The sequence below is a fragment of the Botrytis byssoidea genome, assembly GCF_014898295.1.
Source record: "Botrytis byssoidea strain MUCL 94 chromosome Unknown BBYS_012, whole genome shotgun sequence".
Taxonomy (NCBI): Eukaryota; Fungi; Ascomycota; class Leotiomycetes; order Helotiales; family Sclerotiniaceae; genus Botrytis; species Botrytis byssoidea.
Genome location: NW_024065853.1, coordinates 1,116,978 through 1,130,119, shown reverse-complemented (window position 1 = coordinate 1,130,119; position 13,142 = coordinate 1,116,978). Strand labels below are relative to the sequence as shown.

Here is a 13,142-nt window from a genome sequence, read left to right as displayed (position 1 = left end):
TAAGCAGCATTTGGATTTGGGTTGTATTTTGTCAAACATAATCGTTTAATACCCAACATGTCGGCATCCGCAAAGAGAAGACTCGCAGCCCTTTCTGAGCAGCTTGTGAACCCCATTGAAGATCAGGGTAACTTTGAAAACATCCCAATTCTTAAGAAAATTGCACCAGATTCAACGGGCCCGAGAGTTAAGGGAAAGGTAGTCATTGTGACAGGTGATTATTTCCTTTCCAGACCACATTCCGTAGTATTGACATATCTTTCAGGAACCAATAGTCCTTTGGGAATTGGACGAGCATCAGCACATCAGTTTGCGCAGAATGGCGCAAGAGCTGTATACATATGCGATTACAATGATACGAATCTCGAAACCCATAAACGTGAACTTGCATCATTATACCCTGGTGTCGAAGTACACACGCGGAAGTTTGACGCAGCCGATGAACAATCCGTAAAGGAAGTTATTGATCATGCGGTGAAGACATATGGAAGACTGGATATTTTCTTTGCAAATGCGGGAATTGTAGGTACAAATAAAGTATTCACAGATATTTCTGCAGATGAGTTCCTGTCTACTTTACGAACAAATGTTGTCAGGTAAAATATCTATAACTTTCCTGGAAACAGACTGAGTACTAATTTCAAGATAGTGTAGCAATGGCGGCCAAATACTCGGCACCAGCTATGATGTTAACATCACCGGATAAGCAATACCCATCCGGTAGTATAATAGCCACAGCTTCAGTTGCTGGTCTACGTTCCAATGCAGGATCCAGCGATTATTCTGCCTCCAAATCTAGCGTCGTCTCCCTGGCCCAAACGATATCCTATCAACTAGCAGGCACGGGAATTCGCGTCAATGCTATCTGTCCTGGCGTCATCGAAACAGGTATGACAGCACCTATGTATGAAGCTGCACGAGCCAGGGGATCGGAAAAGAAGATTGGCCAATTAAATCCGCTAGGAAGAGGTGCACATGCCGATGAGGTAGCCAGGGTGGCATTGTTTTTAGGAAGTGAGGAGAGTAGTTATGTCAATGGTCAAGCTTGGGCTGTGGATGGGGGACTTAGTGCCGGTCATCCTTTCGTTCCAGGAAAGTTGGGTTGAGTCGAAGGTTGGTGAAGGCCAGAATCTCAAAGATGGCCTCACTATTCCATGATTTGCTAGTTTGGTGTGTTTCCCAGTCAAATTCCAAGCTGGAAGAAGATCTAAAGCAATAATGTTATTTCACCTCAACCCTTGTTACTTCCTGCTTCCCTATAGTGTCTCTCGGATTCCATTCTTCGCTTCTTCACTTCAAATATAATTCCTAAAATTGCTTCGTCTGTCACATACGACCATAGACTGAAGAGAATTGGGCATCCCGTCCGCTCTGCCATACACAAGCTTCAGATCGGTGGATTAGTAGTTGGGTGGGTGACCACCAGCGAATCCCCACTGTTGTATGTTTTTGCCTGTTCTTTTGCTTTTGTTCATCTCGACGGTCGTTTGGAATATGAGAGTTTGAAGACCCGTGGAAAAATTGGGGGATGTGGTATCGAGGGAGCGAGAATGGAGGCAAATGTGATATGTGTTTTGGGGTCTACCTTTTTGGTTTGTGGTCGGTGGAGTGGCAATGATTGAAGTGAGATACTGGGGATTCCTGTGTGGAAAAATATTATAGAAAAAAGAAGTACTTGGACACATACTGGAGCATTTATAGAGAGAGCTAGTATAACCGAGACTTTTACTTTACTCGTTGCACGTAACTTGTCGGGTTTGTAGCAACACACAAACTCAGTGATTGAAAGTAAAGGGATCAAATTCAACTGATCTTAGTAAGGAATCTTCAAGCATTGAGAAGGGTTGAAACAAAGTTACTAGGCAAACTCGCCGGGACTAAAAGTGGTGATTTGTCCCTGTTAAGCGTTTTGCCGATTATATAGTTTGAATGAGCTATGAGCTTTCAGTCAGGTAGATTTGGGAGGATCTGGGAATAATAAATTCGACTCGGCCAATCAAGGCTCTGTCATGAGATCCAGCCTTGTCCCGCTTTGATGGCTTTGCGCTAGTAACAAATTATCCACACTAGCTGCAAGGCTACGATAATACTTTTGTTTTCCGATAACAAGATTTAACAAAATCATCTATCATCACTATAACATAAATATCAACATATTTCTTCCTCAACAATGTCAGATCCTCTTTTATCATCATTATGTCGCATATGTCATATTAATCCCACGAAATATACATGTCCACGATGCTCTCAACAAACATGTTCACTTCCCTGCTCCAAGCGTCACAAAGTCTGGTCAACATGCTCTGGGATTCGCGACCCTACTGTCTACAAGCCGAGATCACAACTGGCAACCCCTTCAGGCATTGATCATGACTATAACTTCCTTCATTCAATTGAGCATCAAATTGAGAGATCGGAAAAGGAGATTGTGGAAGAGCGAGGACTTGTAAAGAAGATGGAACTCGAGTTAGCAAGGCAAGGTCCTAAAGACGATAGAAGACGGCCCAACAGAAGCAGAGGCAACCAGCGTGAAGACTTTCTCACTAAAATGCTACAAAATTCTGGAATAACGGTAGTTAAAGCGCCAAGCGGAATGTCTAGGAATTTGGAGAATACATCTAGTTGGAGTAAATCGCAGAAGTGTATGAATTGGCAGATAGAATGGATTCGAGAGGCAGATGCAGGCGGAAGAATATTGCACAAATCGATAGACAAATGGTCCATTAACGAAACCTACTCACTGCTCCTGGAAGAACAGCGAAGGTTGAGTATGGCGCCTGAGGAAAAGGCAGCCCTGAAAAAAAGAAAGGCAGACGAATTGAAAGAAAATAAAGCCAAGAGGACCAAGACAGACGAATTTTCGTTGGATAAATCACCGCTTTCTCTATTTCAGGATTCGACTGGTGCTTGGAATACAATTTTGGATCAGTCAATTTCATCAAACAACCAGAACTTCATACACCAAACTCATGCACCACCGAAGCTTGATTCCAAGTATCGTTTCTACCTCCATCGACCTAAGACTCGATCATCATATCCTAAAGTATTGATACCTTTAGATCCCACACAGCCACTTTCCAAAGTCTTGGAAAATCGCACAGTTCTCGAATTTCCTACTTTGTATGTATTTGAGTCGGACAAACTTCCAGAAACCTTTATGCTTGAAAAGGCCTACATAGAAGCAACGGGAGACGGGCCAGTGGTGGAAAGTGATGAAAGTGAAGAATCCGAAGACGATACTAGCGATGTCTCTTCAGATGGGGAAGAAGATGAAGATGAGGAAATGGAGGATGGAGAGGTTGCACCATAAAATCTCACAGCCCGATGCTATTAAATTGTATAGAAATTTGTTGCTCATGATACCCATACACTAATAATTAAAGCGATTCACTCGAACAACATGCTATTTATTTCTTATATACATATATTGAGCATTTGCATCTGCTGCTCATCATAATAATCTATCTACACGAGCCAGTCATGGTCGACTTGTTCCTTGTCAATGGCTCGCAAACGACAGATACACTCACCTCATGAGCTTGAGTTTATTACTCCCTGTTTAGCCGCTCAGAAGTACAGGAGTCATATATAGCTTGTACAATGATATTAGGAATGTAGGCATGCCGCCTCTATTCCACCATATACATAACCCCCCAGACTCATACTGAGTTTTCCTCGTCAGCGGAGAGGCAACGATCAGACTAAGATGCCCAAAAAGTTGGTTGTGCTATAAGTTTGTTGGCTGTCTCCCCGTGGAATTCAAATTTCGAGTGCTCACCGGGACTCACATATCCTATTTGCTTGATCTTCTCCGGTTGAGGACTCTGGACTCATGAAATCAAGATTGTTCAATGGATACTATAATAAAGAAGCATAAAGTTCAGTATCACTTGGATTTGATTGATTAATGAATCTTCATCTTATACTGTGATTCTATCATGGGTTCGTGTACGAAAAGTGGTTTTTGATTGGTGATAAGGTTTCCATGCCAACAACCATGAGTTTGCACTTTTTCCCTCTATTTCAGAATTTGACGCGATTTTATGCGTGATAAAACCTCTTACAAACAAAATCACCGATATCTACATCATCTGAAATAATAGTAAGGTCTTATTGAGCCTCATGAAGTAAGCCATAAATCCACATTTCAAAAGGTGGATGGTCATCTCGGATTTTATTTACTGATAACAACCAGAGGTGGATTCACCCCGCTAAATACCATTGGATCAACGGAAACACCAAAATTCAAATGTCGAAATACAAATACAAATACTAAACAACAACACAAATTCAAAAGAGTTGTCGACACTTCGAGAGCAACAACACCAACTATCCGTCTACCACAAATCCATAGAAGAACTCTCTCTTCCCCAGTGACGGAAAATAGCCCATCCTTGAGTGACCTTGGTGATTCAACTGCACTCTTTGATTCGTCTCTCGAAATAGTTGGTCGAGCATCCAATTCAGGTTCGACTAGGGAAGGAACTGTGGTTGTACTTAACACTGCAAAATACGATAGATATCCTGTTGAGCAAGGAGACACAATGGTTAGGGAAATATCTCCAGCAAAGGTGCAGGCACCTCGACCTGAAGAGCCCAAGGATCAATATCGACCCTCCCAAAGCAATACAGCAAACCATCTATCCAGCATTCCTAGATTCGGAGAAGCTACACTTCCACAGTCTCCATTGAATCGTAAATCTCAGCAACAATACTCTGAATTATTCATTCAACCAAAATCCCGCCCTGAATTTCATAAAGATCCAGAGAGACATGGTATGTATTCATGTGCCATATTATCTCACGGTGCTAACATATATGTAGCACATCCACATTTGCAAGCAGCAAAAGATGTTGCCCGAAAGATTATCAACCCCCTTATGCCACGAGCACCAGCGGAATACAGTCAGCCAGCAGTTCGTGCACCGATTCCTAGCTCTTCATCATATGCAACAACTCACCCTGCACCTCCACCAACATTCGGCTCCCTTCCAAACAGCAATGGGGGTGGTTTCCAATCCGTAAATACCTATACATCTAGCAATTATATCGACCTCACTATGGGCAAGCCAAATTACAATGAACCACACACCTATGTTGATCCTGCAAAGGCACAAGAAGATCTAAAGGCACTTTTAGAGGGTGTTATTGAGGACGAGGAAGATACGAAACCCAGAACGAGATCACGCAGGAAGAAGAAGGATGCGGAGGTAGACGAGTTGATGGCAAAAATGGATGGATTAAATGTTGAAGCAGAGGAGAAGCTCGAAGTTGCATCAGAGGACGAGGATGAGGATGATGGAACTGTCGAGGGAATCAACATAAAACTTCTCCCGCATCAGGTTGAAGGTTTAGAATGGATGATTGGTCGAGAGATCGGCACAGGAAAGAAAGGCATGGTACCAAAAGGTGGCATTCTCGCTGATGATATGGGTTTGGGAAAAACCCTACAATCGATTTCACTCATTTTGAGTAATCCCAAACCATCAAGTTCAGACGAAACTCACAGTAAGCGCAAATTACCTTCAGGTCTGGACAAATGTACTTTGGTGGTTGCACCTCTTGCACTTATTCGACAATGGGAAGCCGAAATTAAAGACAAGGTTGAAGAGAGTCACTCTCTTCGTGTTTGTGTCCATCATGGTCCTCAACGTACGAAGCGATTCCAAGATCTCAGAAAATACGATGTCGTTATTACGACATATCAAATCCTTGTTTCAGAATGGAGCAATTCGTCTAAGGATGATGATGATGAAGGTGTCAAGGTCGGCTGTTTTGGTATACATTGGTACAGAGTCATTCTTGATGAAGCCCATACTATCAAAAATCGAAACGCCAAAGCTACGCAAGCATGTTATTCACTTCGAAGTCAATACCGCTGGTGCTTGACAGGAACGCCGATGCAAAACAATTTGGATGAATTGCAAAGTCTGATCAAATTCCTGAGAATCAAGCCTTACGATAACCTTCGCGAATGGAAAGACCAAATCGATCGACCAATGAAGAATGGTAGAGGTGATGTTGCTATCAAGCGTCTTCGTCACTACTTGCAGATTTTCATGAAGCGACGTACCAAGGACATTTTAAAGAAGGATGGAGCCCTCAACCCTGGAGGAAAGCCCTCTGCTCCTGGACAAGCCAATTCAACAGGTTTCAAGGTCGTCGAGCGTAAAATTGAGAAGGTCTTTGCGGAATTCTCACCAGAGGAGCGTAGATTCTACGAAAGACTGGAGAGGCGTACCGATGCGAGTATTGAAGAGATGATGGGTGGAAGTAAAGTCAACTACGCAAGTGCATTGGTATTGCTATTGCGTTTGAGACAAGCATGCAATCATCCAAAACTTGTTGGAAATAAACTGGGAAAGGATACCGATGCACTTTCAGCAGAAACCAGCAACCCTAAATCAAAGTCAACAACAGATGTTGATGAGATGGCTGATATGTTTGGTTCTTTGGGTGTAGGCTCCAAGAAATGTGAAGTCTGCCAAATTGATCTTGGTAAAGAAGCTGTTTCACAAGGCGCCATTCGCTGTTTAGATTGTGAAGCAGATTTGGATGAGATATCCGGCAAGAAGCTCAGTCCAAAGAAGAAGATTAAGGAGAAGAAGAGTAAAAAGAGTAAGAAGAGCAAGAAACAAAAGGAGTCTAAACCTATTCCAATTCGTAAGCCCAGGAATAGGAATATTATCGAAGATAGTGATGACGAAGAAGAGGAAGAGCAAGGCGAATGGCTTGTTGGAGAAAAGAAACGTGGTGCTCTTACTCTAGGAAAGGCTGGTGGAAAGGAAGATGAGAACTGTGAAGGTGGCGGTGAATGGCTTGATTCGGATCATGATGACGATCTCGATGATTCTTTCCCTGACATTCAAGATATTGGCAAGAAGAAGGTCGTCAATCTTGATAGTGATGAAGAAGAGACCGAAGAATCTGCCGAGGAGTCAGAAGAGGATGAGTCTTCTGAAGAGGAGGAGGAGGAATCCGATGTTGAAGACGAATTTGGTTCCGATGAAGATGCAGAGCTTTCTCGAATTGCTGCATCTACCAAGATTACACATTTAATGAAGATTCTCGGAAAGGAAGCCGCTCAGCATAAATTTATTGTCTTTTCGCAATTCACATCGATGTTAGATCTTGTCGAGCCTTTCTTACGCCAAAAGGGTTACAAATATACAAGATACGATGGCGGTATGAAGAACGATCTTCGTGAAGCTAGTTTGGACAGACTTCGTAACGACGAGAATTGCAGAGTCTTACTTTGTAGTTTGAAGTGTGGTTCTCTAGGACTCAATCTTACAGCTGCTACTCGTGTGGTTATCCTTGAACCATTCTGGAATCCCGTAAGCAATTTTCCGTCGATGCTCACATAATATTTCATGATCATAGTTACTAACACATAATATATATAGTTCGTTGAAGAACAAGCCATCGATCGTGTGCATCGTCTTACACAGAAGATTGATGTTATTGTTTACAAAATTACCATCAAAGATACCGTTGAAGAGCGAATTCTACTTCTTCAAGAGAAGAAACGAGAACTTGCAAATCAAACTATCGAAGGTGGTAAAGGTGGTGCTGGTAAATTGGGAATGAAGGAGATTCTTCAATTATTCAGAAGAGATGCTGAGCATGCTCCGCCTGCTGCTGGTGCATATGATCTTGGTGCTAAGCCAAGAATCTTGAAGGAATCTGCTAGTAGAAGTCCAAGTAAAGGTGCAGCGACTTTGGATAGTTATGGTTCACAAAGTTCATCGGCACCGAGGAAGATTACACCAACTCCTTTTCAAGCTAGAAAGGTAGAAGACTCGTTGTATGGTAGAAGGTGGTAACATATTTCTGTAAAGTAAGATCTTTTCTTGATGGTTGGATTACGATTGTTGATTTAGATGGGAAATATCTGATAGATTTGGGATATATTGTGGTTGATTTGGATTCTGGAATGGAAACTGGGCGCTCTGAGGGGATTTAGCATTTCTTATGGGGTTTCTGAATTGCATGGAGATATGATGATAAATGGCCGTTAAATGAGAAATGAAAAGGATTTTTATATGTTCGAATGTTGTATTGCTCTCAATGAATCTTTGCCTTCATTGATCAGTATCTCAGTATATCGCTCGAATTTCAATGTTCAAAATTTACTCATTCCGATATTCTTTATACACTAACCACATCACGACGTTTCTGTGTACCCAAACTCTGTATTACTTCAAAATTTCGATGATCAAAAGACCGCATGAAGTATATCTTCATTTTTATTCCTAGAGTCACTATGATACAGATTCAAAACCCCAAACTTCAAAAACGTAAATGCTTCGGATTTGTTCAAGCCGAGTGATCAAATGAGGTCTTGCACTGGCAAAAGAAAAAATTACATATCTAGCAGCCAAGGTACCTAGATAAATATCACTATCGCCGAAAATTTGTGGCGAAGGAACAAAGCGTTTTGCATTCCAGCTGGGGTGTGTAGAGTGGAGATGAGATGAGATGATGGCATGGCAAGGGAAGCTCGGAGGGATAAGGATTTGGGGGGTTTGTGATTAGGTAGGGGCTTTGTTTTGTCTTTTGTGATTGTCTTTGAGATTCTGAGAATTGGATTTCTCAATTGCTTTTTTGTCGGCTTTGTTGTATACATATATTGTATGTTGCATTTTGGATTTTGTGGGCTCTGTGGAATTTTTGGATATTGGAATATCAGAATATCGAGTGGGATATATACTGTTTCACGATAAGAATACGAAAAGTAGAGAAGATACAATGGCTTCTGCTTCTATCGTAGGGAGTACCGGTCTGGTCGTATGTCTTTCTTTCTATTCTCTTATTTCTACTGTCTCCCTCTTACCTTTAGCGCTCCTCGACTTAATATATCATATCATAACATGCTAACCCACCCAGGGCTCCCACATCCTCTCCACTCTCCTCTCCCACCCCTCCATCTCCAGCGTGCACTCCCTGTCCCGACGCGATCCCAAACCCAGCAGCAGCTCTCCCAAACTGCACCCGCTCACCTCGACCGACACATCAACATGGTCTTCCCTGCTCTCCTCCATCTCTCCCTCTCCTCTCCTATTCTTTTCCGCGCTGGGAACCACGAAAGCCCAAGCGGGTAGTATCGACGCGCAGCGCAAAATCGACTATGATTTAAATCTCGAGCTCGCAACGACTTTTTCGCAGATGGGTAGTGAGAGCACGACTGAAACCCAAGAAAATGAAGAGAAAACAAATAGCAAAATATACATCCTCATCTCCACCCACGGCGCCAACCCCGGCTCTATGATCCCCTACTCCAAAATGAAAGGCGAGCTGGACGACGCGGTGAAGGCTTTACTGGAGAAGAAGGAAAATAGCATCAAACATGTTATTATCCTGCGACCGGGATTGATCGTCGGCGAGAGGGAGGATTCGCGCCCGACGGAGTTTGTGGCGCGGAAGGTGGCGGGCTGGATGGGTTGGGTGAATCCTGGACTGCAGGATTTTTGGGCACAGGATGCGAGGGTTATCGGGAGGGCGGCCGTGGAGGCGGGGGTTAGGGCGATGAGGGGGAGGGATGGCGTGGATGGGAAGGAGGGGGTGGAGATTCCGAGGGTGTGGGAGTTGGGGCAGAGGGATATTGTTAGGTTGGGGAGGGGGGAGTGGAAAGGGGAGTGAGGGGTTTGGGATTGGGTTTGTTGGGATGGATGGATGGATCAATGGAATTTTGATTTCTGGGTGGTTGTATCGCGTTGTGTTAAACCGTTGAGCTTTGTGTCATTTTGAATAGGTTTACTGTGTGCTTATTTGCAGAGGCAATGATTTACTGATTGATTCATCGGATATAGATTCGTACTATCGATTTTCATATTTTTCATTCCATTCATCCTTCCTAGGTACCTCCTACAATCACATACACGAACTACCTCCAACCCTCATCACAACCCATTCATCCATCATATATCATCCTCTCTCCCTACTTCCCCCCAAACCCACTCCCCTTCCTCCCACTCACATTCTTATCCCCGGGACTCCTCTCCGCCCCTCCCTCCTGTTCCCCCCTCGGCTTACTCACCTCCTGATTCGCCGGACTCACATCCAACGGGTTGCCACCCCCCCCTTTCCCCGCTTCAGATTTCTCAGACTCAGGAGAAGTAATCGACGGATCGAATGCGGCGGATTCTTCGCGCGCGGCCGCATCGTCACTCCCGGATTTGGAGTATTCGGTTGCCGTCGTGTCGATGCTGTCTTTGTGTTGGGAGTCTTTGCGGGGGAGTAGAGATGTGGGCGTGTTGGTGAAGGGGCGGGTGGTATTGGGGGTGTGATGAGAGAGGAGTGTGCGGGGGAGGGAGGCGCGTGTGCGTGTTATGTTTGAGAGGCGGAGGAGGCGGAGGAAGGGAGTTGGCGACATTTTTAGGTTTGGTTGGTTTGATTGATTAATGGGATGTTAGATTATGAATGTGTCTTGTAATCGCAATCTATCAATTGAATTAGCTTGGTGCTCGGAATCAGATGTGACCTCATGCATTTCGAATTCAACCGAACTGAACTGAACTCAATTACTTGTCTATAGATACCTTCGAAAGATATATATTATAATTAACATGAATCAACTTACATGAAATCAAGACTGATAAATTGATGTCGCGTTTGTTTGTTTGTTTATTTATTCAATGATTCGTTTGCTTGTTTGTAGATTCTACGAGTAGATAGATATGTTTGGAAAATACGGGTAGAAGAGACAAGATTTCCGATTCCATAAATGACGACGTCATGGTTGTTAGGAGTTGAGTGCTAGGTAGGGAGGTAGGTTAAGTAGTTACCCCACATTTATTTATATTTTGCCTCTGGGTTTGGGTTGAGTGAGGGATTGAATGGGGATTGAATGGGGATTATGCTATGCTATGGATGTTTGATTATAGATAATAGGAATTGTGTGATTGAAGAATTCTACCTGGGTAAGTAGGTAGACAGGTGTATATGCTAATAATACGTGGTATTGTGTTTGTGGTATTGTTGTTTGGAAGTTCGTTTTGCGGATGTGATGATGGATTGGATGGGTTGGGTGTTTGAATATCAATGTGATATCAGTATCAATATCAACATACCATAGATAGATAGATAGATAGATAATTACCTACCTAGTGATAAAGCCAATAACTTTCGTATCCGGAGAAGAATCTCCTTTATGGGGTACCGGTAATGAGAATCTGGAGAAGCTTCATAATACTAATATCGAATTGTTACATTGCATATGTGTATTGAATTTACCGATACCTACCTGTGTATGAGTAGCTTGATAGTAGAATTAGAGAGAGCATTTAGATACTCAGGTGAGAGATTACTGACCTTGCTATGGAGATTTGAGATCGCATTTCTACATACATACATACATACATACATACCGGTAGTACGGAATGTTCCCCGCTCTTTGCATATCATATCATATCATATCATTTGCTGTAGGATAGATCTGTGAGACAATAAATAGCGTGTATGTCAATAATAAGACGTCAGACACAAATAGGTAAAGTTCGAAAGGAGAGATTTCTCCTTTGGGCTGAGATTCGTCGTCACTCATCGTGGCGTTCTTACCTAGTCCACGGGTAGTCTTGATGTCATGATTTAGTATGACGGTGTCGATTGATTCACTAGGTATAGAAAAGGAATGTTCAAAAGTAGATGTTCTTCAACAAATATACATCTGTTTTATTTCCTCTTCATCTATTGTAATCTTTATATAAATCATTCGAAATGTTACGCACTATCTCCAGAAAGACTTTCTCCCAATCCACAAATACCATCTTCAAACCTTCTACAACTCTTTTCTCAAGAAATATGGCCGATAGTCGTGTTGAGGCAGCTTCCCAAGTTGCGGGTGAAAAGAAAGATACAAGTCCATCCGTAAGTATTGGAATTGCTCGCTGTGATAGATATCTTCGAGTACGCCAAGCTGATCTCATAAATTTAGAACCCCTCAGTCATTTCATCTGCAGGTGCCATTGGCAAGCAATTCAACCCCGATGGAAATATTGGACAAATTGGTGAGAAGATTGGTGGTCCATTCTCAAAGGTAATGTCCAATCGTATGCTGGGTTCTTTGTATCATTAGTTAATTTGTCGATAGGATGGTGCCATTGGTTCCCAATTCGATGCCGCGAAAGATGGTCTCGCTGGACAGGTTGAGAAGGCTGTTGATGGGCCAAGTAGACCTGCTACGGAGAAGAAGTAAAGAGTTGCGATGATGATGATGAGAAGATTGATGATAAAATTCGAAGCTGCGATGTATAATATAGTTTTGAGGGGTTTCCACAGTTGACGGATGAGCTACTTGTATTAAAATGATAAGTAACGAAACTTGAGTTTGTTGATCTACATCTGGATGACTTTTTTGTGAGTTTGAAATGAGAAACAAAATTCCTTGAAGATACTTCAAGTTGCCCAGAAGTTATCGAAAGTAGTACAATCATGCTTGATACCTTGAGATATCCCAAACCCCTATCCTATCCATCAAGCTCCTAGGTATTTTGTGGTATTTACTCATCGACTTCGATGCACAACTCAATTGCTGTTTATATTTCCCGGTCGACCTTAATTTGGGTAATCAATTCAAGGGTATGTGTGGCTTGTAATTCATCCGCTTCGAAGATCAACAAACATCTAGACTGTCGGGTGAAATAAAAAGAAACCATAACTCCTGTAGACTTTGTTACCAGTCCAATATGTTCAATTGAAGGCATGACATTCTGACTTGGCTATCAGACTTCTCATGAATGAGTTATAAGCATTCAGAGAGAAGAAAACAACATTGATCTATGTTCGATCGAAAGAATGACTTAGGTATGAAGTATTCAATATCATCAACTCTATATTGAATAAAGCAACCACGTTCACAATGCCAAATTCGAAATTCCCAAAATAGCATCACGATGGAGAATCTGGAGAACTGGAGAACTGCAAGACTGGAGAACAAAGAAGATCTATTGGTCACCGTTATCGGCATCGGCCAAACTTTCTTCCTCGACACCTTTGACAAGGGTATATAATCTAGTCGAAGGCGTTTAGCTTGCTTGTGATTGCGTGCTTTCTCGTGCTCTCACCAAATTTCACTCCATTCAGTAATATCAAGCTTCTGATACGGTAAGTGAAGAAAGAAAAGATACTCTAGGTACGTTCAC

General features: G+C 42.6%; 6 protein-coding genes across 6 annotated transcripts; 5 read left to right on the top strand and 1 right to left on the bottom strand.

Annotated features, from left to right (window-relative positions):
- Window positions 1-57: 57 nt before the first annotated feature.
- Window positions 58-1,106, top strand: EAE97_006758 (uncharacterized protein; the record flags this gene model as incomplete). Its single annotated transcript, XM_038877271.1, has 3 exons — window positions 58-214; window positions 266-596; window positions 650-1,106. 3 exons carry the CDS (start codon window positions 58-60, stop codon window positions 1,104-1,106), a joined length of 945 nt encoding a protein of 314 aa, XP_038732203.1.
- A 1,064-nt stretch (window positions 1,107-2,170) lies between these two features.
- EAE97_006757 (uncharacterized protein) lies at window positions 2,171-3,310 on the top strand (the record flags this gene model as incomplete). Its single annotated transcript, XM_038877270.1, has 1 exon — window positions 2,171-3,310. One exon carries the CDS (start codon window positions 2,171-2,173, stop codon window positions 3,308-3,310), a length of 1,140 nt encoding a protein of 379 aa, XP_038732202.1.
- An 812-nt stretch (window positions 3,311-4,122) lies between these two features.
- EAE97_006756 (uncharacterized protein) lies at window positions 4,123-7,826 on the top strand (the record flags this gene model as incomplete). Its single annotated transcript, XM_038877269.1, has 4 exons — window positions 4,123-4,127; window positions 4,196-4,776; window positions 4,825-7,337; window positions 7,407-7,826. 4 exons carry the CDS (start codon window positions 4,123-4,125, stop codon window positions 7,824-7,826), a joined length of 3,519 nt encoding a protein of 1,172 aa, XP_038732201.1.
- A 925-nt stretch (window positions 7,827-8,751) lies between these two features.
- On the top strand, window positions 8,752-9,642 carry EAE97_006755 (uncharacterized protein; the record flags this gene model as incomplete). Its single annotated transcript, XM_038877268.1, has 2 exons — window positions 8,752-8,790; window positions 8,890-9,642. The coding sequence occupies 2 exons, from the start codon at window positions 8,752-8,754 to the stop codon at window positions 9,640-9,642; spliced, it is 792 nt and encodes a 263-aa protein (XP_038732200.1).
- Window positions 9,643-9,940: 298 nt separating this feature from the next.
- On the bottom strand, window positions 9,941-10,375 carry EAE97_006754 (uncharacterized protein; the record flags this gene model as incomplete). Its single annotated transcript, XM_038877267.1, has 1 exon — window positions 9,941-10,375. One exon carries the CDS (start codon window positions 10,373-10,375, stop codon window positions 9,941-9,943), a length of 435 nt encoding a protein of 144 aa, XP_038732199.1.
- Window positions 10,376-11,718: 1,343 nt separating this feature from the next.
- Window positions 11,719-12,196, top strand: EAE97_006753 (uncharacterized protein; the record flags this gene model as incomplete). The annotated part of the gene is made up of 3 exons (XM_038877266.1): window positions 11,719-11,868; window positions 11,936-12,037; window positions 12,092-12,196. 3 exons carry the CDS (start codon window positions 11,719-11,721, stop codon window positions 12,194-12,196), a joined length of 357 nt encoding a protein of 118 aa, XP_038732198.1.
- Window positions 12,197-13,142: the final 946 nt, after the last annotated feature.